The 27,514-nt window shown below is 36.4% G+C and overlaps 1 protein-coding gene across 1 annotated transcript in view; it reads left to right on the top strand.

The window, feature by feature from the left end:
- Window positions 1–27,514, top strand: part of NAALADL2 (N-acetylated alpha-linked acidic dipeptidase like 2) — a 1,062,845-nt gene that overhangs the window by 940,336 nt on the left and 94,995 nt on the right. Inside the window, exon 12 of the mRNA XM_019946140.3 lies at window positions 18,487–18,580. Within this exon, the coding sequence (XP_019801699.2) occupies window positions 18,487–18,580 (94 nt within the window). The remainder of the gene's footprint in view (window positions 1–18,486; window positions 18,581–27,514) is intronic.

Raw genomic sequence — 27,514 nt, forward strand, 5'->3', positions numbered from 1 at the left:
AGCTTAGGGATGAGGTATAAACCATGGTTACTTTAATTTTGAATGATAAAAATGGAACAAAACACACGTTTACAGAGTGTCTCTGCTTGTAATTAAAAAGAAATTACCTTATGGAGCCTTGGTAATCTATGGTTTTGCTTTAGTGAACCTATTTATGTCTAATTGCAGTATTCGTGTATTAACTAGTAAATTCATCTAATATATTTATTGCCAATACAGTCATCATACTGGTCAATGAGATACAATAAGTGAGTTGGAGGGGGTGGGTGGAGAATGACTCTAGTTATACATTCAGAGTTTAGTAAATTTTTTTTTTTTTTTTTTTTTTTTTTTTTTTTGTCTCTCTAGACTGGTCAGTAAGGGAAAGATTTGTGACAAAGTCAGAAACTATAAAAATACCTTCCAACAAGGCAACAGATTGTTATTTACACAGTATAAGAAAAAAGTATATGTGTGTATATATGTTTCCCTTTATTAAATTTCTGAAAACACTCTTTTGAACCTTTAAACACAACCCAAAATATTTCAAGCTGAAGGAAGCGAAACTTTTATATGGGATAACTATGATTTGCCTTTATTACTCGTAAAATCTAAAATAAGTCTCTATTAGTAATTATTCTCTTTCAAAAACCTGATCTAGCCTAACACCTATGAAACCAGTAATTTTAGAGACGTCAATAGTATTTAATAAGAGAGGAAAAGTTTTGCATTGTGGTGTTCATTAACTCATTTCTTAGTATAATCCTTTGAATTTTTTGAACACTTTTACTTCTGTAAAACATTTTTTTTTCATTCTAATGTATTCTTCTTTTACCCTCTGATCATAGGTAGGATGGTCCACAAAGAGTGAAGAAAAAAGGACTCAGTGTTCTTGAGGCAGATGGTGTGCTTGTGAAGTTATTATAATGGAATTTCAGACAGCTCAGGGGAGTGATATCACCAAGATGGCAGAGTAGGAGATACCAGCCTCCATCTCCCCACAAAGACAACAATTAGACAGCTATCTCAATGAAAATAGCACTGGGAAACCTCAGGAGTCCACTTAAGAAGCTTTAGCACATAGTGAGCAAAATAACCTGAAAATAACCACACACAAATAACACATTTTGCCTGTATCACTCCATCCCCCAGGCTGGCCCTGCTCAGAGCCAAGAGGGAACTTCCTGGCCAGAGATAGTTCTCTGTAGGAAAATAGAGAACAGAATGAGTGACCAGCTTCCCCAGCCTTTCAGGGCACTGCACAAAGGACCTGATCCCAACTCCTGTCACTGGCCTACACCTCCACTCATTCAAGCAGCTGGACCCTGTGTAGCTGTGCACCTGCACACCACTGACCCCAGCTCCCAGTACCATCCTCTGCTGTTATGTGCTCACGCATGACTAGCCCCTGCAGCCGCATGAGTACACGCTGACCACCAGGGCCCTCACAGCTGCCTCTGTACCGGGAGCCGGTCCTGACTCCTAACCCGAGCCTGTACCACTACCTGTGCCTGAAGATAGCCCCTATAGTTCAAACCTACATGCTACATCTTATCCTGAAGATAGCCCCTATAGTTCAAACCTACATGCTGTGACACCAACTTCTGTCACTGGACCCCACCACTGTGCACTGGCCTCTACAGCCACATGAGTCCTGTAGCTGCTCGTGTACCCACAATTGCCCCTAGCCCCTGCCACTGCTCCGGGCCCTTGCCAATGTGGGTGTGCCTATAGCTAGCCCCTGCCATCATGCAGGCACCTGCAGCCAACCCTGCATGCAAGCATGTGTACACCACAACCTGCCCTGATTTCTTGCTGCTGAGGATCCCAACAGTCCTTGCAGGTACTAAGGACCCCCCACAGTTCTTGCTGTCAAGGATCACAGAGTTGCCAATGTCATGGACCTTAGCTTCTTGAGCCAATGAGATACTTCGCCACCCCAAATCTTGACATATCTGTGAATTTTCCAGTTTTCTTCTTGTCATCGATTTCTAGTTTCATACCATTGTGGTTGGAAAAGATGCTGGATTGATTTCAAACTTCTCAAATTCATTAAGACTTGTTTTGTGACCTAACATATTATCTATCCTGGAGAGTGTTCCATGTGCACTTGAGAAGAAAGTATATTCTGCTGTTGTTGGATGGAGTGTTCTGTAAATGTGTATTAGGTACATCTTGTCTAATGGGTAGTTTAAGTCCAATGTTTCCTTATGGATTTTCTGTCTGAATGATCTATTCATTATTGAAACTAGGATATAGAAGCCCCTTACTATTTTGTTGTTGTTTTTTTGCTTTTTATCCCACTACTATTTTGAATTGCCGTCTATTTCTCCCTTTAGGTTTGTTAATATTAACTTTATATATTTAGATGCTCCTATGTTGGGTGCATAAATATTTACATGTTATATCCTCTTGTTAAATTGACTCATCATTATATAATGACTTTCTTTGTCTCCCATTTGTTTTCTCTTAAATAAGTATAACTACCCCTGCTTTCTTTGGGTTTCCATTTGCATGAAATATCTTTGTCCATCCCTTCATTTTCAGTTTCTGTGGACCCTTAAAGATGAAGTGATATTTTGGTTTTTTAAAAAATTTTATTGAAGTATAGTTGATGCACAATGCTGTGTTTAATTTCTGCTGTACAGCAAAGTGATCAGTTTTATATTTATATATTTTTTTCATATTCTTATCCATTATCATTTATCACAGGATATTGAATATAGTTTCCTGTGCTATACAATAAGACCTTGTTGTTTATCCATCCTATATATAATAGTTTGTATTTGTTGATCCCAAACTCCCCATCCTTCCCTCCTCTATTCCTCCTCCCCCTTGGCAACCACAAGTCTGTCCTCTATGTCTGTGAGTCTGTTTTTGTTTCATAGATACGTTCATTTGAATTGTATTTTAGATGCCACATAAAAATGATAGATGGTATTTGTCTTTCTCTTTCTGACTTGCTTCACTTACTGTGATAACCTCTATTTGTGTCCATGTTGTTGCAAATGGCATTATTTCATTCTTTTTTATGGTTGAATAATATTCCATTGTATATATGTACCACATCTTCTTTACCCATTCATCTGTCAGTAGACACTTAGGTTGCTTCCGTGTCTTGGATATTGTAAATAGTGTTTCTATGAACATAGGGGTGCATGTATCTTTTCAAATTATAGGTTTGTCTGGGTATATGCCCAGGAGTGGGATTGCTGGATCATATGGCAGCTCTATTTTTAGTTTTTTAGGAAACCTCCATACTGTTTTCCATAGTGGCTGTACAAATTTACATTTCCACCAACAGTGTAAGAGGGTTCCCTTTTTTCCACACCCTCTCCAGCATTTGTTACTTGTAGACTTCTTAATAATGCCATTCTGACTGGTATAAGGTGGTGCCTCATTGTTGTTTTGATTTGCATTTCTCTAATAATTAGAGATGTTGAGCATCTTTACATGTGTCTGTTGGCCAACTGTATGTCTTCTTTGGAGAAATGTTTATTTAGGTCTCTGCCCATTTTTTTTTTTGATTGGGTTGTTTTTTTGTTGTTGTTGAATTGTATGAGCTGTTTGTATATTTTGGAAATTAAGCCCTTGTTGGTCACATCATTTGTAAATATTTTCTCCCAATCTGTAGGTTGTCTTTTTGTTTCATTTATGGTTTCCTTTGCTGTCCAAAAGCTTATAAGTTTGATTAGGTCCCATTTCTTTATTTTTGCTTTTATTTCTACTACCTTGGGAGACTGACTTAAGAAAACATTGGTACAATTTATGTCAGAGAATATTTTGCCTATATTCTCTTCTAGGAGTTTCATGGTTTCTTGTCTTATATTTGTCTTTAAGCCATTTTGAGTTTACTTTTGTGTATGGCATGAAGGTGTGTTCTTGCTTCATTGATTTCCATGGGGCTGTCCAACTTTCCCAACCCCGCTTGCTGAAGACACTGTCTTTTCCCTATTGTATATTATTGGCTCCTTTGTCAAAAATTAATTGTCCATAGGTGTGTGGGTTTATTTCTGGGCTCTGTGTTCTGTTCCATGATCCGTATATCTGTTTTTGTGCCAATACCATGCTGTTTTGATTACTCTAACTTTGTAGTATTGTCTGAAGTTGGGGAGGGTTATGCCTCCAGCTTTGTTCTTTTTCCTCAAGATTTGGCAATTCTGGGCCTTTTGTGGCTCCATATAAATTTTAGGGTCATTTGTTCTAGTTCTGTGAAAAATGTTGTGGGTATTTTAACAGGTATTGCATTAAATCTTTAGATTGCTTTGGGTAACATGGCCATTTTAACAATATAAATTCTTCCAATCCAAGAGCATGCGGTATCTTTCCATTTCTTTGAATCATCTTCAACTTCCTTTATTAATGTTTTGTAGTTCTCAACATACAATTCTTTTACCTGCTTAGTGAGGTTTATTCCTAAATACTTTTTTTTAATGTGATTTTAAAAGAGATTATTTATTTACATTCCCTTTCCAATATTTGATTGTTAGTGTAAAGAAATGCAACCAATTTCTGTATGTTAATCTTGTACTCTGCTACCTTGCTGAATTCGTTTATCAGTTCTAGCAGTTTTTGTGTGTAGCCTTTAGGGTTTTCTACCTATAGTATCATGTCATCTGCGTATCATGACAATTTTACCTCTTCCCTACCAATTTGAGTAATTTTTATTTCTTTTTTTGTCTGATTGCTGTGGTTAAGACTTCCGATACTACTTTGAAGAGAAGTCGTGAGGGTGTGCATCCTTGTCTTTTTCCATATTTTAGGAGGAAGGCTTTCAGCTTTTCACCACTGAGTGTTATATTGGCTCTGGGTTTATCCTAAATAGCTTTTATTATTTTGAGATACATTCCCTCTATACCCACTTTCATAAGTGTTTGTATCATGAATGGATGTTGAATTTTATCAAATGCTTTTCTGCATTTATTGAGATGATCATGTGGTTTTTGTCTTTTCTTTTGTTGATATGGTATACCACATTGATTGATTTGCACATGTTGAACCATCTATTGTGTTTTTATCCATTTAGCCACTTTATGTCTTTTCTTTGGAGAATTTAGTCAAATTACATTTAAAGTAATTATTGATAAGTACGGATTTACTCTTTTTTTTTTTTTTTCCAACATCTCCACCGGGGCACAATTGCCCCACAATGGCGTGTTAGTTTCCGCCCCACAACAAAGTGAATCAGTCATACATAAACATATGTTCCCATATGTCTTCCCTCTCACGTCTCCCCCCCACCACCCTCCCCATCCCACCCCTCCAGGCTGTCACAAAGCACCAAGCCAATATCCCTGTGCCATGCGGCTGCCTCCCACCAGCTATCTACCTTACTACGTTTGTTAGTGTGTATATGCCCATGACTCTCTCTCACCCTGTCACAGCTCACCCTTCCCCCTCCCCATAACCTCAAGTCCGTTCTCTAGGAGGTCTGCATCTTTATTCCTGCTTTACCCCTAGGTTCTTCATGACATTTTTTTCCTTAAATTCCATATATATGTGTTAGCATACGGTATTTGTCTTTTTCTTTCTGACTTACTTCACTCTGTATGACAGACTCTAGGTCTATCCACCTCATTACAAATAGCTCAATTTCGTTTCTTTTTATGGCTGAGTAATATTCCATTGTATATATGTGCCACATCTTCTTTATCCATTCATCCGATGATGGGCACTTAGGTTGTTTCCATCTCTGGGCTATTGTAAATAGAGCTGCAATGAACATTTTGGTACATGACTCTTTTTGAATTATGGTTTTCTCAGGGTATATGCCCAGTAGTGGGATTGCTGGGTCATATGGTAGTTCTATTTGTCGTTTTTTAAGGAACCTCCATACTGTTCTCCATAGTGGCTGAACCAATTCACATTCTCACCAGCAGTGCAAGAGTGTTCCCTTTTCTCCACACCCTCTCCAGCATTTATTGTTTCTAGATTTTTTGATGATGGCCATTCTGACTGGTGTGAGATGATATCTCATTGTAGTTTTGATTTGCATTTCTCTAATGATTAATGATGTTGAGCATTCTTTCATGTGTTTGTTGGCAGTCTGTATATCTTCTTTGGAGAAATGTCTATTTAGGTCTTCTGCCCATTTTTGGATTGGGTTGTTTGTTTTCTTGTTATTGAGCTGCATGAGCTGCTTGTAAATTTTGGAGATTAATCCTTTGTCGGTTGCTTCATTTGCAAATATTTTCTCCCATTCTGAGGGTTGTCTTTTCGTCTTGTTTATGGTTTCCTTTGCTGTGCAAAAGCTTTGAAGTTTCATTAGGTCCCATTTGTTTATTTTTATTTTTATTTCCATTACTCTAAGAGGTGGGTCAGAAAGGATCTTGCTGTGATTTATGTCATAGAGTGTTCTGCCTATGTTTTCCTCAAAGAGTTTGATAGTTTCTGGCCTTACATTTAGGTTTTTAATCCATTTTGAGCTTATTTTTGTGTATGGTGTTAGGGAGTGATCTAATCTCATACTTTTACATGTACCTGTCCAGTTTTCCCAGCACCACTTATTGAAGAGGCTGTCCTTTCTCCACTGTACATTCCTGCCACCTTTATCAAAGATAAGGTGTCCATATGTGCATGGGTTTATCTCTGAGCTTTCTATCCTGTTCCATTGATCTAGCTTTCTGTTTTTGTGCCAGTACCATACCATCTTGATAACTGTAGCTTTGTAGTATAGTCTGAAGTCAGGGAGCCTGATTCCTCCGGTTCCTTCTTTCGTTCTCAAGATTGCTTTGGCTATTCGGGGTCTTTTGTGTTTCCATACAAATTGTGAAATTTTTTGTTCTAGTTCTGTGAAAAATGCCAGTGGTAGTTTGATAGGGATTGCATTGAATCTATAGATTGCTTTGGGTAGTAGAGTCATTTTCACAGTGTTGATTCTTCCAATCCAAGAACATGGTATATCTCTCCATCTATTTGTATCATCTTTAATTTCTTTCATCAGTGTCTTATAACTTTCTGCATACAGGTCTTTTGTCTCCTTAGGTAGGTTTATTCCTAGATATTTTATTCTTTTTGTTGCAATGGTAAATGGGAGTGTTTTCTTGATTTCACTTTCAGATTTTTCATCATTAGTATATAGGAATGCCAGAGATTTCTGTGCATTAATTTTGTATCCTGCCACTTTACCAAATTCATTGATTAGCTCTAGTAGTTTTCTGGTAGCATCTTTAGGGTTCTCTATGTATAGGATCATGTCATCTGCAAACAGTGACAGCTTTACTTCTTTTCCAATTTGGATTCCTTTTATTTCCTTTTCTTCTCTGATTGCTGTGGCTAAAACTTCCAAAACTATGTTGAATAAGAGTGGTGAGAGTGGGCAACCTTGTCTTGTTCCTGATCTTAGTGGAAATGCTTTCAGTTTTTCACCATTGAGGATGATGTTTGCTGTGGGCTTGTCATATATGGCCTTTATTATGTTGAGGAATGGATTTACTCTTGACATTCTGTTCATTGTTTTCCGGCTCTTTTGTAATTCTTTTGTCCCTTTCTTATTCTCTTTCTCTCTTCCTTTGAGAATTGATGATTTTCTGTAGTGGTGTGCTCAGATTCTTTTCTTTTTATCTTTTGTGTGTCCATTATATGTTGTTACTTTGTGGTTACCATTATGTTCATATAAAAGATCTTATATTTATAACAGTCCATTTTAAGTTCATAATAACTTAGGTTCAAACATACCAATGTTCTATATTTTTACTCTCACATTACTCCACTTTTTTTTTCACACACACACACACACACACACTATATTTTATTTTTACAAGAGATAAATGAACTGACACCAAGCATTGTAAATGGATGACCACAACAAAAGTAACAATGATTGCAATTACCAAACATGAAAGACACTAATACTATGTCATAATATTGAAATTCAGTCCAGTAATCTTCCACTGTAATAGGTCCTTTACTTTGCATTGAAAATAGATTTGTATACTTTTTGCCTCTGAGTCCTTGTGGGATTTTTTTTCTTTTTATTCAAACAGAGAGTCACAAAAATTATAATCATCCTCATCAGTCCACTCAGTCCCATGTAATTAATTTTTTTTATCTTGATCTTTTGTTAGCACTTTTATGAATTCATCAGTTTTCCATTAGAGTTCTGAAAATGCTTATTCACTCAGTTCAGCAGTATAGTCATTTACCAGAAACCTGTACTTGTCAGAGACTTTTCCATGAATTCCTTGAAGATGAAACCCTTTTATAGAAACATTTTTGCAAAAGCATCAGAATACACCCAGAACTGTCTGTAAATGACAAAAGACTTAAAAATGACCACGGTTAAATATTTGATGAAAATTCATAATAATGCAATTGATAAAGAATTGTTATTTCTGAGATATACATTTTAAAGTAATAACCAGAATTATGACTTATAATACCAGAACATATAAGATTTTTAGAAATTTCATGTAATGTCTGAAAAATTTCTATTAACATATTTCATATAAATAACCCAAAGAAAGTTTGGTATTAGTTATTTTGTTTGTTTGTTTGTTTATACTGCAGGTTCTTATTAGTCATCAATTTTATACACATCAGTGTATACATGTCAATCCCAATCGCCCAATTCAGCACACCACCATCACCACCCCTCCGTGGTTTTCCCCTCTTGGTGTCCATACGTTTGTTCTCTACATCTGTGTCTCAACTTCTGCCCTGCAAACTGGTTCTTCTGTACCATTTTTCTAGGTTCCACATACATGCGTTAATATACGATATTTGTTTTTCTCTTTATCACTTATTTCACTCAGTATGACAGTCTCTAGGTCCATCCAAATCTCAACAAATGATTCAATTTAATTCCTTTTTATGGCTGAGTAATATTCCATTGTATATATGTACCACTTCTTCTTTATCCATTCGTCTGTTGATGGGTATTTAGGTTGCTTCCATGACCTGGCTATTTTAAATAGTGCTTCAATGAACATTGGGGTGCATGTGTCTTTTTGAATTATGGTTTTCTCTGGGTATATGCCCAGTAGTGGGATTGCTGGGTCATATGGTAGTTCTACTTTTAGTTTTTTAAGGAACCTCCATACTGTTCTCCATAGTGGCCGTATCAATTCACATTCCCACCACAGTGCAAGAGGGTTCCCTTTTCTCCACACCCACTCCAGCATTTGCTGTTTGTAGATTTTCTGATGATGCCCATTCTAACTGGTGTGAGGTGATACCTCATTGTAGTTTTGATTTGCATTTCTCTAATAAGTAGTGACGTTCAGCAGCTTTTCATCTGCTTCTTGGCCATCTGTATGTCTTCTTTGGAGAAATGTCTATTTAGGTCTTCTGCCCATTTTTGGATTGGGTTGTTTGTTTCTTTAATATGGAGCTGCATGAGCTGTTTATATATTTTGGAGATTAATCCTTTGTCCGTTGATTCGTTTGCAAATATTTTCTCCCATTCTGAAGGTTGTCTATTCGTATTGTTCATGGTTTCCTTTGCTGTGCAAAAGCTTTGAAGTTTCATTAGGTCCCATTTGTTTATTTTTGCTTTTTTTTCCATTACTCTAGGAGGGGGATCAAAAAAGATCTTGCTGTGATTTATGTCAAAGAGGGTTCTTCCTGTTTTCCTCTAAGAGTTTTATAGTGTCTGGTCTTACATTTAGGTCTCAAATCCATTTTGAGTTAATTTTTGTGTATGGTGTTACGGAGTGTTCTATTTTCATTTTTTACATGTAGCTGTCCAGTTTTCCCAGCACCACATATTGAAGAGGCTGTCTTTTCTCCATTGTATATCTTTGCCTCCTTTGTCATAGATTAGTTGATCATAGCTGCGTGGCTTTATCTCTGGGCTTTCTATCTTGTTCCATTGATCTATGTTTCCAATTTTGTGCTAGTACCATATTGTCTTGATTACTGTAACATTGTAGTATAGTCTGAAGTCAGGGAGTCTAATTCCTCCAGCTCCGTTTTTTTCCCTAAAGAGTGCTTTGGCTATTCGGGATCTTTTTTGTCTCCATACAAATTTTAAGATGATTTGTTCTAGTTCCATAAAAAATGCCATTGGTAATTTGATAGGGATTGCATTGAATCTGTAGATTGCTTTGGGTAGTATAGTCATTTTCACAATATTGATTCTTCCAATCCAAGAACATGGTATATCTCTTCATCTGTTGATATCATCTTTAATTTCTTTCATCAGTGTCTTATAGTTTTCTGCATACAGGTCTTTTGTCTCCATCAGTAGGTTTATTCCTAGGTATTTTATTCTTTTTGTTGAAATGGTAAATGGGAGTGTTTCCATGATTTCTCTTTCAGATTTTTCATCATTAGTGTATAGGAATGCAAGAGATTTCTGTGCATTAATTTTGTATCCTGCAACTTTACCAAATTCATTGATTACCTCTAGTAGTTTTCTGGTGGCCTTTTTAGGATTCTCTATGTATTGTATCATGTCATCTGCAAACGGTGACAGTTTTACTTCTTTTCCAATTTGTATTCCTTTTATTTCTTTTTCTTCTCTGATTGCTGTGGCTACGACTTTCAAAACTATGTTGAGTAATAGTGGTTAGAGTGGACATCCTTGTCCTCTTCCTGATCTTAGAGGAAATGCTTTCTTTTTTTCACCATTGAGAATGATGTTTGCTGTGGGTTTCTCATATATGGCCTTTATTAAGTTGAGGTAGGTTCCCTCTATGCCCACTTTCTGGAGAGTTTTTATCATTAATGGGTGTTGAATATTGTCAAAAACTTTTTCTGCATCTACTGAGATGATCGTATGTTTTTTCTTCAATTTGTTAATATGGTGTATCACATTGATTGATTTTCATATATTGAAGAATCCTTGCATCCCTGGGATAAATCCCACTTGATCATGGTGTATGATCCTTTTAAAGTGTTGTTGGATTCTGTTTGCTAGTAATTTCTTGAGGATTTTTGCATCTGTTTTCATCAGGGATATTGCTCTGTAATTTTCTTTTGTGGTAGTATCGTTGTCTGATTTTGGTATCAGGGTGATGGTAGCCTCATAGAATGAGTTTGGGAGTGTTCCTTCCTCTGTAGTTTTTTGGAAGAGTTTGAGAAGGATGGGTGTTAGCACTTCTCTAAATGTTTGATAGAATTCACCTGTGAATCAATCTGGTCCTGGCCTTTTGTTTGTTGATAGATTTTTAATCACAGTTTCAATTTTATTACTTGTGATTGGTCTGTTCATATTTTCTGTTTCTTCCTGGTTTGGTCTTGGAAGTTTATACCTTTCTAAGAATTTGTCCATTTCTTCCACGTTGTCCATTTTTTTGGCATAGAGTTGCTTGTAGGAGTCTGTTAGGATGCCTCATATTTGTGCAGTGTCTGTTGTAATTTCTCCTTTTTCATTTTTAATTTTATTGATGTGAGTCCTCTCTTTTTCTTGATGAGTCTGGCTAATGGTTTATCAATTTTGTTTATCTTCTCATAGAACCAGCTTTTAGTTTTGTTGATATTTGCTATTGTTTTCTTTGTTTCTACTTCATTTATTTCTGCTGTGATCTTTATTATTTCTTTCCTTCTGCTAACTTTGGGTTTTGTTTGTTCTTCTTTCTCTAATTCCTTTAGATGCAAGTTTAGATTTTTCTTTGAGATTTTTCTTGTTTCTTAAGGTAGGCTTGTATAGCTATAAGCTTCCCTCTTAAAACTGCTTTTGCTGCATCCCATAGGTTTTGGATCATCGTGTTTTCATTGTCATTTGTCTCTAGGTATTTTTCGATTTCCTCTTTGATTTCTTCAGTGATCTCTTCGTTGTTTAGTAACATATTGTTTATCCTCCATGTGTTTGTGTTTTTTACCTTTTTTTCCCTGTAATGCATTTCTAATCTCATAGTGTTGTGGTCAGAAAAGATGCTTGATATGATTTCAATTTTCTTAAATTTACTGAGGCTTTTTTTGTGACCCAAGATGTGATCTATCCTGGAGAATGTTCCATGCACACTTGAGAAGAAAGTGTGATATGCTGTGTTTGGATGTAATATCCTATAAATATCAATTAAATCTATCTGGTCTATTGTGTCATTTAAAGCTTCTGTTTCCTTATTTATTTTCATTTTGACTGATCTGTCCATTGGTGTAAGTGAGGTGTTAACGTCCCCCACTATTATTGTGTTACTGTTTATTTCCTCTTTTATAGCTGTTAGCAGTTGCCTTATGTATTGAGGTGCTCCTCTGTTGGGTGCATATATATTTATAGTTGTTATATCTTCTTCTTGGATTGATCCCTTGATCATTATGTAGTGTCCTTCCTTATCTCTTGTAGCATTCTTTATTTTAAAGTCTATTTTAAGTGATATGAATATAGCTACTCCAGCTTTCTTTTGATTTCCATTTGCATGGAATATCTTTTTGCCTCCCCTCACTTTCAGTCTGTATGTGTCCCAAGGTCTGTAGTGGGTCTCTTGTAGACAGCATATATATGGGTCTTGTTTCGTATCCAGTCAGCAAGCCTGTGTCTTTTGGTTGGATCATTTAATCCATTCATGTTTAAGGTAATTATCGATATGTATGTTGCCATGACCATTTTCTTAATTGTTTTGGGTTTGTTTTAGTAGATCCTTTTCTTCTCTTGTGTTTCCCACCTAGAGAAGTTCCTTTAGCATTTTTTGTAGAGCTGGTTTGGTGGTGCTGAATTCTCTTAGCTTTTGCTTGTCTGTAAAGCTTTCGATTTCTCCATCAAGTCTGAATGAGATCCTTGCTGGGTAGAGTAATCTTTGTTATAAGTTCTTCCCTTTCATCACTTTAATTATATCATGCCACTCCCTTCTGGCTTGTAGAGTTTCTGCTGAGAAATCAGCTCTTAACCTTATTGGAGTTCCCTTGTATGTTATTTTTTGTTTTTCCCTTGCTGCTTTCAGTGATTTGCACTTCCTGGACTTGGGTGGCTGTTTCCTTTCCCATGTTAGGGAAGTTTTTGACTATAATCTCTTCAAATATTTTCTCTGGTCCTTTCCCTCTCTCTTCTCCTTCTGGGACCCTTATAATGTGAATGTTGTTGTGTTTCATGTTGTCCCAGAGGTCTCTTAGGCTGTCTTCATTTCTTTTCATTCTTTTTTCCTTTTTGTGTTCTGCAGCAGTGAATTCCACCATTCTGTCTTCCAGGTCACTTATCCGTTCTTCTGCCTCAGTTATTCTGCAGTTGATTCCCTCTAGTGTACTTTTCATTTCAGTTATTGTATTGTTCATCTCTGTTTGTTTGTTCTTTAATTCTTCTAGGTCTTTGTGAAACATTTCTTGCATGTTCTCTATCTTTGCCTCCATTCTTTTTCTGAGGTCCTGGATCATCTTCACTATCATTATTCTGAATTCTTTTTATGGAAGGTTGCCTATCTCCACTTCATTTAGTTGTTTTTCTGGCGTTTTATCTTGTTCCTTCATCTGGTACATAGCCCTCTGCCTTTTCATCTTGTCTTTCTGTTAATGTGGTTTTTGTTCCACAGGCTGCAGGATTGTAGTTTTTCTTGCTTCTGCTTTCTGCCCTCTGGTGGATGAGGCTATTTAAGAGGCTTGTGTAAGTTTCCTGATGGGAGTGACTGGTGGTGGGTAGAGCTGACTGTTGCTCTGGTGAGCAGAGCTCAGTAAAAGTTTAATCCACTTGACTGTTGATGGGTGGCACTGGTTTCCCTCCCTTTTGATTCTTTTGCCTGAGGCAACCCAACACTGGGGCCTACCTGGGCTCTTTGTTGGGGCTTATGACAGACTCTGGGAGGGCTCAGGCCAAGGAGTATTTCCCAGAACTTCTACTGCCAGTGTCCTTGTCCCCATGGTGAGCCACAGCTCCCCCTGCCCACCCGCCTCTGCAGTAGACCCTCCCACACTAGCAGGTAGGTGTGGTTCCATCTCCCCTGGGATCACTGCTCCTTCCCCTTGGTCCTGATGTGCACACTACTTTGTGTGTGCCCTCCAAGAGTGGAGTCTCTGTTTACCCTAGTCCTGTCAGTATCTTGCAATCAATTCCCACTAGGCTTCAAAGTCTGATTCTCTAGGAATTCCTCCTCCCATTGCCATACCCCCAGGTTGGGAAGCCTGATGTGGGGCTCAGAACCTTCACTCCAGTGTGTGGACTTCTGTGGTATAAGTGTTTTCCAGTCTGTGAGTCACCCACCCAGTAATTATGGGATTTGATTTTACTATGATTGCGCCCCTCCTACCTTCTAATTGTGGCTTCTCCTTTGTCTTTGCATGTGGGGCATCCTTTTTGGTGAGTTCCAGTGTCTTCCTGTTGATGATTGTCCAGCAGCTAGTTGTGATTCTGGTGTTCTCGCAAGAGGGAGTGGGAGCACATCCTTCTACTCCGCCATCTTGGTTTAAGAGCACGTTCCTCCACTTTTTGTTTTTGATGTCAAGTTTATCTTTTATCTTGTAAGTCCATTAAAATTATTATCATTATAGTCATTTTTAATACTCTTGTCTTTTACCCTTCATTTATAAGTGATTTGACAACCACCATGAAAGAGTAGAGTATTCTAAATTTAACTATATATTTACCTATACTAATGAAATGTATATTTCCATGTTTTCCTATTCCTAATTAGTATCCTTTCATTTCAGCTTGAAGAATTTCCTTTAACTTATCTTCTAAGACATCTGGTGATGAACTTCTTTATGTTTTGCTTGTCTGGAAAACTCTTAACTCCCTTTCAATTTTGAAGGACAACTTTGCTGGGTAGAGTATTTTTAGTTAGCTTAGGAGTTTTTTTCTTTCAGCTCTTTGAATATATCATCCCAGTCTCTCCCAGCCTACAAAGTTTCTGCTGAAGAATCTGCTGAAATTCTTATGGAGCTTCCTTGTATGTAACAGTTTGTTTTTTCTCTTGCTGCTTTTAAGATTTTCTCCTTGTCTTTAACTTTGACAGTTTAATTTTAATGTGTCTCTATGTGGGTCTGTTTGGATTCATCTCATCTGGAACCATCCAAGATTCATAGATCTGGATGTCTGTTTCTTTCCCTAGGAGAGGGAATTTTTCAGCCATTATTTCTTTTCTTTTCTTTTTCTTCTTTTTTTTTAAAGTGATCTAGTCCTACTGTTTTCCTTTTTCTTTCTTTCTTTTTTTTTAATTGAAGTATAGAGATTTACAATATTTTGTTAGTTTCAGGTGTAGTCATTATTTCTTTGAATAAGCTTTTTGCCCCTTTCTTCTCTCTTTCTTCTTCTTCAGGACCCATATAATGCAAATATTGATGTGTTTGATGGTGTCCCATATGTACCTTACACTATTTTAACTCTTTTTCACTTTTTTCCTTTTTGCTCCTCTGATTCGATGAATTCCACTGCCCTGTCTCCAAGTCCATTGATCCTTTCTTCCACTTGATCTAGTCTTTTGCTGAACCTTCTATTGAATTTTTCAGTTCGGTTATTGTATTCTTCAGCTCTGTGATTTCTGTTTGGTATTCCTTATTTTTCTCTCTCTTTATTGAAATTCTCACTTTGTTAATGTGTTGTTCTCCTGACTTTGGTGAGCAAATTTATGATGGTACTTTGAACTCTTTATCAGGTAAATCAGTTATCTTCATTTCATTAAAGTATGTTTCTGAAGTTTTATCTTGTTCTTTTGTTTGGAACTTATTTCTTTGTTTCTTCATTTTCTCGGATTCTCTGTGTTGGTTTCTGTGAATTAGATGAAACAGCCCCTTCTTCCATTCTTGAAGAATGGTCTCATGTGGGATATGAAGCTTATCATTCAGCCCAGCCCTAGCTCTTAGTTGTATCTCAAACCTTTGTGATTGTCCAAGCCTCCTCCTTTTTTTTTAGTGGCTCCCAGTAGTTGATGGTATGCTAATACCTGTTAGTGTCCCAAAGGGGAAGATCTCAGTCAACATCTAGATGCAGGCTAATCAGAAGCCAAACTCTCAGGGAGCAGCTTTTGAAATATGTAAATAAACAGGGAGAATGCTGAGATGGAATCTATTGGCTTCCCTGATCTCCAGGGAGGATTGCATTCTGTCCCTAGAGCTAAATTAGAAGCATGACCCTCAGGCAGCAACTTTTAAAGTATTCAAATAGGCCTCTTTCAGGGAAAGGCTGGGAGATGGGCATTTTCCTCTGTACTAAGCTATAGGTAGAGAACCAAAGTGAGTCCTCTTGAATCCATTAGGAACTGTTTCTTTGTTGGCTGTAGTGTTGTATATCTTGTGGACACAGCCCTTTTGGCTTTCAGGGCTAGATGTTTTGGGGGTTTGAGCCTTGGATGGAAGTCTTAAAAGTTGGGGTACTAGATGTTGGGTCAAAACCCTTTTCTCCTAAAGGAGAAATTGGGAGTTGGGAGTTCCTTCCCTATTGTATGTCAGTGTGATGGGGTGGGTTTTATGGCAGGAGTGTGTCTCAGCCTCTCTTATTCATTTCAGTGTGGGTTTTTTTGTTGTTCCTCCAACATGTAGGAGTCACTCAGCTGGATTTTTCATAGGGAATTGTTTCATGTAAAGCTGTAGATTCGATGTATCTATGGGAGGAGGTTAATTTAGGAACTTCCTATGTTACCATCTTGGACCACAACCCAGTAAGGTTTATACTCAGTGGTTTCAATGCAGGATTAATTCTATCACTATCTGCCTCTAGGCTTGGCAGGATAATTAAATGAGGTAATGAAATGAGTATAAAGCATTTTGAAAAGAATGGGGCCTTATATAAATATAAGGAAAAGTTACTTTGGCATGCCTGAATAAGAGTGAATTCCAGAATGGTCAAGAAGAGTATGCAGTATGGCTCATCTATTCTCACTGCATGGCAAAGCATATACAAATCTCCCCCTTGCTTATGAAGCTGCAAATAAAGCTGATTTACTTGAAACATTCTATTGTAGGCCAGGTGCCTTGGAAGTCCCAGTATTTGTTGCCAGCTTCTTTTTGAGACATAGCAAGGTGGCTGGTTTATATTTCCAGTTGTTCTAGCTGCCAAATGTCTCAGAAAGCCAAAACAAAACAGCTTTCTTCAGCAACACACAGAGAAGTTGCCTTTCTCCTCCCTCCCCGTTCTTTCATTTTAATCTTTTGTAATGTGTGGTTTCCAGATTCCAAAAGTGTAAATGAAACATGTACGTTTTATGGTTTTTATTCTCCAGGGCAAATTGGAAAAAGAAACCATAATGCCTTTTAATCTTCTTTAAACCTTCCTTTTACAAATAATTTATTTCCAAATATCGGTGTTCTTTGCATGATTCGCTTGGGGTGGAGTGGGATAGAAACAGGATTCATATCAACATATTGCATACAATGCTTTTTTCCTAAAGTACAGCGTAATCAAAGTAGATAGTTTCGCGGGATTTTTGTGATCATATGATGGGGATAAAATGCTGCAAAAGTACCTTAGACATTTGGGGAGAAGTGGTTGTTACATTTGGGAGAAAAATACCTCAAAGAAATAAAAGGATCTCAGAGGTGTTTCATTTTCCTACTCCTAAGAAATACATTTCCTCAAGCAGGTAGAGGAAGAACCAAATTGAATTGTACTTTCATTATGATATAAATTGTTCAAACAACTGGGAAATATAACTTTTAAATACTAAATGGAATTTGACCCTTGTTAAATATGTAGATTTGAATATTTAACATCACATTTTCCTTGTAAGATATTTCTTTTATGTATTCTTTACCATCTCAAGTTAGTGTGATTTCCCCTGTGTAGTTTCACGAGACAATGTTTTCATTCACTAACAACATTTCATAATGCATTAATAACATCAACACAGCCAGATTTCCCTGCGTGCCAGCTTCAGTGTTATAAAAGATGTAGGGACATTTGTTAAACCCAGGTAAATATTAAATATCATTTGGGGATGGGGGGTAACAATGTCATTTGCCACCAGCCCTAAGTTCCTTTGAGATGTATAAAAATGCATATGACTCGTTCAGTGTATTAAGCAGATGCTAGTTCAGCTGTAGTGCATATGCTGGTTTTCAGACACAATTGGAGTGCAGTGGTGGAGACATATGCATGTGTGAAAATTCCAGGTATGAGTTTGGGGGATGCCATTTAATTTTTTTTGAATTTAATTTAAACATTGATCTCCAAGATGTATAAATGATATTAAATTTTGGAAAGCTGATTACAAATATAGCAAAGCATGAAGGAAAATAGTATGTGGATTTGAAAGGATTTTTAAAATTAAATTATATCTTACATGAAATAAATTGATCATTAATTTTGTCTGGAATTTTACTTGGTCCAATAATCAGCTATTGATTTGCAGTTGTTCTTGATTGTTTTATCATGTGACATTCTGAACTGTTTTATAAAGAATTGTTTTGAAGTTTACATATTACAACTCCTTCAACTAGGGAAGCTATTTCTTAATATTCTAGCCCAAAAGGAAGAAAATATTATTTTTCCTTATACTATTCTGAAACATGAAAAATATACTGAAGATTTTTTTTCTTTACAGGAAAACAAAGTTTTAAAAAGTTTTAAAAGAAAAAGAGATTTTATAAAAATAAATTTACCCTCTGTGTTTTCTTACTCCAGATAAGTGTATAAAAGTGTATGAAATCATGGGAAAAAAAAAAACCTTAATATTAATTGCTAGTGTTTTTTTCTTTTTCTTTCAGCTCTCAGGAGAAGTGATTTTACAAATTGCCAACGAACCAGTTCTGCCCTTTAATGCTCTCGATATAGCTTTAGAAGTTCAAAACAGCCTTAAAGGTAATTTTTCTTTGAATTATAGTAATTTTAGCAAATGAATAATTCTTCAACTAATTGTGAACAAGGAATAGATAAAGTTATCCACTATCTTACTAGCTATGGCAATATAGCATTTCCCTTCCTATAGAGGAGAATCATGAGAAGGGCTTAGAAGAATGTGGGCTACCATGTCAACAAGAATGAGGTATACCTAATATTCAGTTATTTGAAACAAGACTGGCCCAGAAGTTTGTCCTTTGGGATTGGTTTCCATGAAGTATGGGCTGGGTCCATTTGACTGAAGTGTTGGCTCATCCTAGATTAAGGATGACAAAGAGGAAACCAGGAAATTATTTCCACAGTCTCTATTTAAGTTCCTTCCTGTTTAAATCTCTCTCTCTCTCTCTACAGAATTCTAATCACCACCTAATAATTATCCTTATTTTCCCTTTATCTATATACAAATCTTTCACCTAAACTTCTAGTTTGTCACCATTCACCAAACACAAAGGGCAGTATTGTAATTAAATAAATGCACCCTCCTTCTCTTCTTTGAGCCACACATCTTACTATCAGATCATTTGAAGACATGTATTTCTCAATATAAAAGCCAATATTTTCACTATAGAACTTAAGCAGTAAATCTTGGAAAATGGATCACTCTAAAGAGCCAAATATTTCTAGTATCTGAAACTTTATTAATTTTATTTTAAAATTTTGACTACCTGGGTTGATTCTTAATCCAGAGACTACTACAAAACAATACTTTTCTCCCTCAGTGATTCTTATTACTTTTATTATAGTGACTGTGTAAAACCATGACCTTGGGCACAATTGAGCTGTTTAGGGCTATTTTGCACCCATACTAAATGGCCTCATATTGCTCTGCTTTTGGTATATTTAAGCTAGTCTCTATTTTTTCTACTTTTGTCAAGCTTCTTCTTTTTATTGTCATGAGTGTCACTATCCGTAGCAATTACTCTGTTCTCCACTTATAATTTTCTATTCCTAGAATATTTCTTAGAAACTGAGTAATCAAATATACGGTATTTTACAAAATAAGAACAATATGGGCATAAATAAAGGGTTAAAGACTTCTGTGAATAATATATTTTTTGCAAGGATTTCTTTTAAGCAACTTTTATTTTTTCTGTAGACTGTTTTGCTTTTCTTTAGTTCTCATTTTTTCACGTTAAAAATTCAGTTGCTACTGCATATACTTAAAACTTACAAAGAACAAAAAGAGGAGACTATTATTTGTATTACATAAAGATTGGTTCATCTATAAAGAATAATTCTCATGCATAGAAAGGAGCCTCAAGGAGTATACTGTGAAATAGAAACATTATACAGTAGAATTATGAATGATTTACAAGTTGCTTTTCTGAGTTCAAATCTACATAAATGTTTAATACCATTGTAATAAAGATATGAAGAGATATTTAAAAAATTAAACAAAGCCAGCAAAAACAATAACAATACTGTCATTTTAAATTCCAAATTCTATTTTCTTTTTAAATAATTGGGTTTATTTTTTGAATCCATAAGTAATATTATAGCATTATCATTCCTATATGAGCATTTTAAGTAATGTAGGCTACTTCTGAAGGTCAGAAAAAAGTCCTAAAGGGTCATTGTTAGAATTATATTATTACTCTGTTTCTTTGTGGGTAGATAGGAATCCCTTTGAAAATCCAAAGAAAAGTATGGTCTCTCTCTTCAGAAAATTACACTTGTACAAAAAGCTTTGCATATAACCCCGTAGACTTTACAGGATCTCTTGAACCCATTTACTCATTCATTTAACAAATATTGAGCACCTACTGTATGCCTGGTACACTTATATGACCAAAAAAACAAAAACATAAAACCCAGCCACTAAATAAACAAATAAAACAAAATTAAAATCTCTTCTCCTGAGAAACATACATGCATGGTAGAACAAAATTTGCATAAGTCAAAGCAATTTTTAAGTTAGCTTTATGCTCTAACTGTTCCCTAATATCAATCACTTTGGAGTAAATTTGCATTTTCAAAATAAGTGTTAAAGAGCAGAACTGACTGTGGTTGTATCCAGAGGAGAAATTTCGTGTGGGAATATAAATTTGAGAGCTGCCCCAAATGAGATTTCTGAGGGGTTGAGTGCGGATAGAGGACAGAAAAGGTTAAAGATTTCTGGGCACTCCTGAATTTAGAAATTGGGAATAGGGGAATCAGAGGAGGAGACTAAGAAGGAGCAGACAAAGAGTAAGAGACAAACTCAGTGAATGTGATAACATGAAGCCAAGTGAATAAACGCTTTCAAAGAGGAAGGAGTGATTCACTCCGTCAAATACCGCCACAGGTTAAGAAAAATTAGGACTGAGAATTGACTGCTGGATTTAGCAATTTGGAAGTCATTGGTGAGCTCAACAAAAACAATTTTAGTAGAGTGGTATATGAAACAGTCTGATTAGAGGGGTTCAAAGAGAATGGGAGTTGATAAATTGGGGACAGGTGATGGTAGATGGAAAGCATGGAGTTGAGCATGGTTAGCATGTTTTTATTTTGATGAGAATGATCGGATGGAGAGTGAAGATTTGATTTAGAAGAGTGAAAGGAGAATTGCTGGAATGATTTCTTTGACTAGAAGCTGCATAAGGTGGAGGACGTTGCCTTAGTTATGAATGTGGTTGTCCACCCATAAAAATGTGAAGGAAGGCAGAGCATATGGCACATGGGTAGATGTGGTGCTGGGAGCTCTTTGCAAGTCTCCTTAGATTGTAAAACACAATAAAATAGTTGTTTGAGAAGGTGGTAGAGTGAATGAACTATGAAAATGGGATTAGTCTTTTGGGCAACGTTAAGCTCTCAAAAGAAATATATTTTACATGAGATAATTCAACATAATTGTGTATCTTTTTCCAGCTTTCAGCTCGGGATTCAGGCATAAAGCAGGCAGAGTTGGATTTAATCAGAGCTAGGTTTTGCTGGGCGAGGGTAATGAACTAGATAAGGTAAGGAAAAATGAGAGTGTCTGCAAAGCAGCATTCATAGCGATGGACTGATGTATCTAAACTGGGTATAGAATAACGCGAGGATGCAAAGGGAAAGAGGGTGAACATGAATAAAGGAGGATGGATAGACTTTATTTATTGGTGAAATCAAAGAATTAAGGAAAAATAAGCTGAAAAGACCAGCAAATGGGATTATTGAAAATTTGACCATGTAAAGAGTGCAGATATTGGTAATGACAGTGTACGGGCTGAGGTATGACCATGGAAGTATGGTAGCTGATCAATAGAGGAAAAGAGGCTATGGAGAAGAGAGGCCAGACTATGTCTACATGGATATTGATATTGTCAAGAACTAAGATAGGAGTAATTTTTTTAAGAGAGAGTGACTGAGCCAGGAGCTAAAATCTTCAGAGAATGAGCAGCAACTTAGAGACACCTCATATTGTTCTTCTATGGCTAGTGGTACAAAGGGTGTGGGAGAAAAAAGAGCTACCACCTGAGAGGGCTGCAGTGGGAGAAATGTCAACAGGGGAGAGCCAGGTTTCAGTTAAGGCAAAAAGGTAAAGAAAGCGGTCTGAAAATAGATGAGATTAATAATCCTTTCTTTAACAGTTATATCTCAAAGCATGTAATTACAGGGGGAAAAAAACAAACCTCAGTCGTTCTACAATGATTTCCACTGCAGGCCAGACATGGCAAAGTCTAGATTAACCTCTCCCCAGAATCCCAGGTTCTCAGTTGGATAAGCCAGGAGCATTTTGGCTTCTTGCTGTAATATTGGACCGTTTCTTCTTTAGTTGTTAGTTATTTTTGAGTTTTGTTTCTTTTGATGTGAAACTACTTGGGTCTTCCTGTCACTTTCACTCTGAAAGATGTGGCCAGACTTGAGATGTACCCATACTAAAAAGACAAAGCAAAACAACAAAAAAAGTAACCCCCAAAATGGGCAAAAATTATTCTTTTACCATGACCTACATATAAGTATTTGATCAAGGGGATATGAGTTGTCACCTTTAAGCTATACATTTTTGTATTTTAGTTATCATGATTCAAAATTATTTGAATTATCTGTACTATAGTAAAAGGTTATTCAAATATTTGCTAAATTGTAGGTGATTTGTTTTACCTGTTCTATTTTGACTACTCTAGTTTTAACCTTATTTTTAAAATAGAATACTTTAATGTACTAATGTGTAAATAATGGACACCACTTATCAACAACTAAATAAATATTTCAGTTTCAGTTTTAACTACAATGCTAGACGACTTCATTAGCTAAATAGTGTTCCTGTAGCATGTTAAATGAAACATATAATTTTAATGCTTAATACAAGCTTTAATTGTTGATATATTTTCTTATTTTGCTATGGCAGTTAATGGTGATTAGTCTTAAATTCTCAATTACAGTTTAAAAAGAAAGACCTTCAAGGCTGAACTATAAAATACTGTTTCTCCTTACTGCAGAGTATAAGTATGAAGGTCTCTGAAACCCAATTGCATTTTCAACAGTGTAATTTTTACCTCTTGACAACCAGCCATCTTGTTTATTTATTACACAGTTTATGGTAGCAGCAGACCATTCTCTATCATTCTCACAACCACCAGAAAAAAGAATAATTTACCAGTGAATAATTTGTTTGAGTTGATTTATTGGTTGGTTCCTGAAAGCTCATTTTGACTGAGTGACCTTGGCTCTTAATATTTGGTCAATGCCAAGCACATAATAGTTAGAGAATGAATATTTATACATGGTGCATGGGGATATAGTGTAAATAGTGACTGATAAGATAACTGACATGCTTCAGATGTATTTGTGACAAGTAAAAGTATGTCCAAAAAACGCACGTACAAGGCAATGGTACGAGTTTATGGGGGCAAGGGAAGGTGTCAAGAGTAAGTATCACCACACCCTTGAACCTGGAAGCTGACTAAGGAGTGAGAACTAATGACCTTACTAAGTTTACTGTTTCTCACTTTATCCACTTTTCAATGCAAAAATAGCATTTCAAAATAATTAACAACTATATAATTCTGATGCTTTTAATTTAATATCTGCTATTTTTCTTTGCCAGAATTTTAGATGTAATTATTTAGCATGATTGTAAAAACGACAAATGACCAAATAAAGTAAAAGTCATGTTCATTTGATGCTACGTACACATTTATTTAGTGCAACCAGACCCAGCAGGAAACGTAATTTCGAACTCTGTGGCTTGTTGCCACCTCCTGATTGTCTCACTAAATGTCAAATGGTTGTTGACAGCATTTCCCACTGTTCTTTAAAAAACAGGCAATGCTGATTTGATCTTTTTTTTTATTAGCTTTGATAATTCATTAGTGTCAATCACTTCATTTTAGGAGGAGGGATAGTATTTCAAGGTGATGATGCCACTGAGGCAAGCGCTGTGATTTCTGTTAGATTTGTAGTGTCATATTTTCAAGTGTCACTTTGGTTCTTTTCTACAATCACAAGTGATGGGGGCCCATCTAATGTCCTTTTTTTTTCTTCTTTCTGAGTAATGTAAGATGAATTTCGAAGTTTGCAAAATTAAGAGTGCACTTTATAAATTGCATGAGTCTAGTCCTCAGCCCATCTGTCTCCAGTCTTGGTTTTAATGACCGCCAATTCAAACTCTGGACTGGCCTATAGATAGTAAAGGATGGGAGCCCTGGGTACCTGGTCTGTGCTCTCCCTGAGAAAGCTAAAGCAGACCATCTAAAATCCAAACAGTCCTAGGGAAAGATCTTGTTCCCATGGGAACTCTGAACCATGCTAGATTTTTCGTGGTCTGAACTGGCATTTCTGGAACTGACTTTTTTGTGTGACAAGGACTTAAACTCAAAAGCATTCTCTGAGAAGTGTCTTACATTGCTTGCCCAAAATGATGGAGAAATTTGATAAGAGATTAGCCATTTATTGGGTACAAATTCCTGAAAATATGCTCAGTTTTAATCCCCATTGTATTTTTGTATGGATTCTGACTACATAACTATATTAAAGATTGTATTTCACTTACTGATATTCCACATCTCATCCAAGAAAGATTTGAGACAGCTGGGTCTGCAACAAACCTGGTTGTCTCTATGTCAGTGTTTGTCTCCTGAAACTAGTTTTTCTTTCTCCCCATTTCTCTTTGAACTCATATTTTCATTGCATAATGTTCCTTAATTCTTACCCTAAGCATGGTGTCCCTTTTGTTTTCCTCAGAGTTATACTTTCTTTGCTTTTGTTTACTCCTATCTCACAATTTGTTGCTATTCATACAGCTTTCCTTTGTGATCATTGTTTTCTTCCCTGCTCTGAGTACTTCATCCAAATCTGTTTAAAGTTTTCTTTCACTGTCTACATTTCACGTGTCACTACATTGATTGAAATACGTTAATGACTTATCATTTTTACTAGTCTCTCATCATAATAATTCTTTTGAATTTTTATATGCACATTTCTTCCACCATCCATCTTCCAGACTCACAGATGTAGAGAACAAACTAGTGGTTACCAGTGGGGAGAGGGGAGGGGGGATGGGAGTAAGAGGTACAACCTATTATGTAACAAATAAGCTACAAGGATATATTGTACAACACAGGGAACATAGTCAATATTTTATAATAACTATAAATGGAGTATAGCTTTTAAAAATTGTGAATCTCTATATTGTACACCTGTAACTTATATATAATATTGAATAGCAATTGTACTTCAGTAAAAAAAAATGAGGCAGAAGGCTAGTAAGAATTTTTATATGCACATTTCTTCATCTGTCTTCCAGTTGTCTCTCTGCTTGTCCTTCTCTGTTTATCCTTTCTCCCTAGAAGTACGGTCCTCCTGAGATGTGGGATTGCCTTCTACCAGGGCTGGGACACCAGAGGCCCCACAGCATTCAGGATATGGTCCTCTTCCTTGAGGCGTCTTAATGGTTCAGATAACCAGTGCAGCCTTATATGAGCTTAAGGCTTAAATATTAACGTCATCTTGGGCATGTGCCTGCCTGAGATATTACCAGGGAGTTGTTTCCATATGCTTTTTATGCTAAGAGAAATATTTCAGACTTTTCAGTTGTCTTGACAGGTGAAACGCAGATAAAAATAATGATAGTTACAATCTCAAAAATACTTTAAATTATAGTAAGTGCTGAAAACTGTGAAACTCCTAAGCATCCAGCTCAGTGAATTTTCTCAGCTTGCAAACACTTGTATTGATCGAGACACAGAAGAAAAGCCAAATTCCAGAGCTTCCCTGAGCCCTTCCTAATCTCATCCTGGCTCTGCTTCCCAAAGGCAAACACTGCCGAACACTGAAGACTAATTTTTCCCTTATAAAGGAAGACTTTACATTTTATAAGATGGAATGATATGATGATGTGCATTCTTTTGAACGTAGCTTTGACCTACATATGAGTGTGAGGTTCATACACATTGTTGCATGGAGATGCAGTTTGTTTCCACTGCTGTGCAGTCTTCCATTGTATGAACAAACTGCAGTTTGGTTATCAATTCTACCGTGAGGTACAGTTGGGATGCTCTCAGGCTGAGGTTATTATGAACAATGCTGCTGTGATCAATCTCCTATGTATCTCTTAGTGCACGTGCATACCCCTTGCTGGATCATAGGGTATGTGTATGTCTAACCTCAGCAGATACTGCCAAAAAGATTTCCAAAGTCACTGTAGCATTTTCTTCAATTTTACCAATAAGAATTTTGATCACTTTACATGAAGTTTCTGTCTTTTTCTTATGAATTTGTAAATGATGTTGATGTATTCAGACAAGTCTATATTGAATATATTTATTGAATAAATAAATAACATATTTATTGAAAATTTATTGAAATACAAATCTGAGGGCTCAGCTGGGGCAGAGTCATCTTAACTTAGTTGCCTGGTTGTTGGCAGGATCAAGTTCCTCTTGAGGTTTTTTTTTTTTAAGCTTATATTAATTTTATTTTATTATTATTTTTTAATCTTTATTGAAGTATAATTGCTTTACAATGGAGTGTTAGTTTCTGCTGTAAAACAAAGTGAATCAACTATATGTATACATATATCCCCATATCTCCTCCCTCTTGCGTCGCCCTCCCACACTCCCTATCCCACCACTCTAGGTGGACACAAAGCACTGAGCTGATTTCCCTGTCCTATGGGGCTGCTTCCCACTACCTATCTATTTTATATTTGGTAGTGTATATAAGTCCATGCAACTCTCTCACTTCATCCCAGCACAATTCCCCTTCCCTGTATCCTCAAGTCCATTCTCTATGTCTGCGTCTTTATTCCTGTCCTGCCCCTAGGTTCTTCAGAACCATTTTTTTCTTTTTTTGTATATTCCATATATATGTGTTAGCATATTGTATTTGTTTTTCTCTTTCTGACTTACTTCACTCTGTATAACAGACTCTAGTTCCATCCACCTCACCACAAATAACTCAATTTTGGTTCTATTTATGGTTGAGAAATATTCCGTTGTATATATGTGCCACATCTTCTTTATCCATTCATCTGTTGATGGACACTTAGGTTGCTTCCATGTCCTGGGTATTGCAAATAGAGCTGCAATGAACATTGTGCATGTATCTTTCTGAATTATGGTTTTCTCAGGATATATGCCCAGTAGTGGGATTGCTGGGTCATATGGTAGTTCTATTTTTAGTATTTTAAGGAACCTCAATACAGTTCTCCATAGTGGCTGCATCAATTTACATTCCCACCAGCAGTGCAAGAGGATTCCCTTTTCTCCACACCCTCTCCAGCATTTATTACTTGTGGACTTTTTGACGATGGCCATTCTGACCGGTGTGAGGTCAGAACTACAACGGCCTCATTGTAGTTTTGATCTGCCTTTCTCTAATGATTAGTGATGTTGACCATCCTTTCATGTGTTTGTTGGAAATCTGTATATCTTCCTTGGAGAAAGGTCTATTTAGGTCTTCTGCCCATTTTTGGATTAGGTTGTTTGTTTTTTT

Source organism: Tursiops truncatus, chromosome 4 (assembly GCF_011762595.2).
Source record: "Tursiops truncatus isolate mTurTru1 chromosome 4, mTurTru1.mat.Y, whole genome shotgun sequence".
In the NCBI taxonomy this organism is placed as follows: Eukaryota; Metazoa; Chordata; class Mammalia; order Artiodactyla; family Delphinidae; genus Tursiops; species Tursiops truncatus.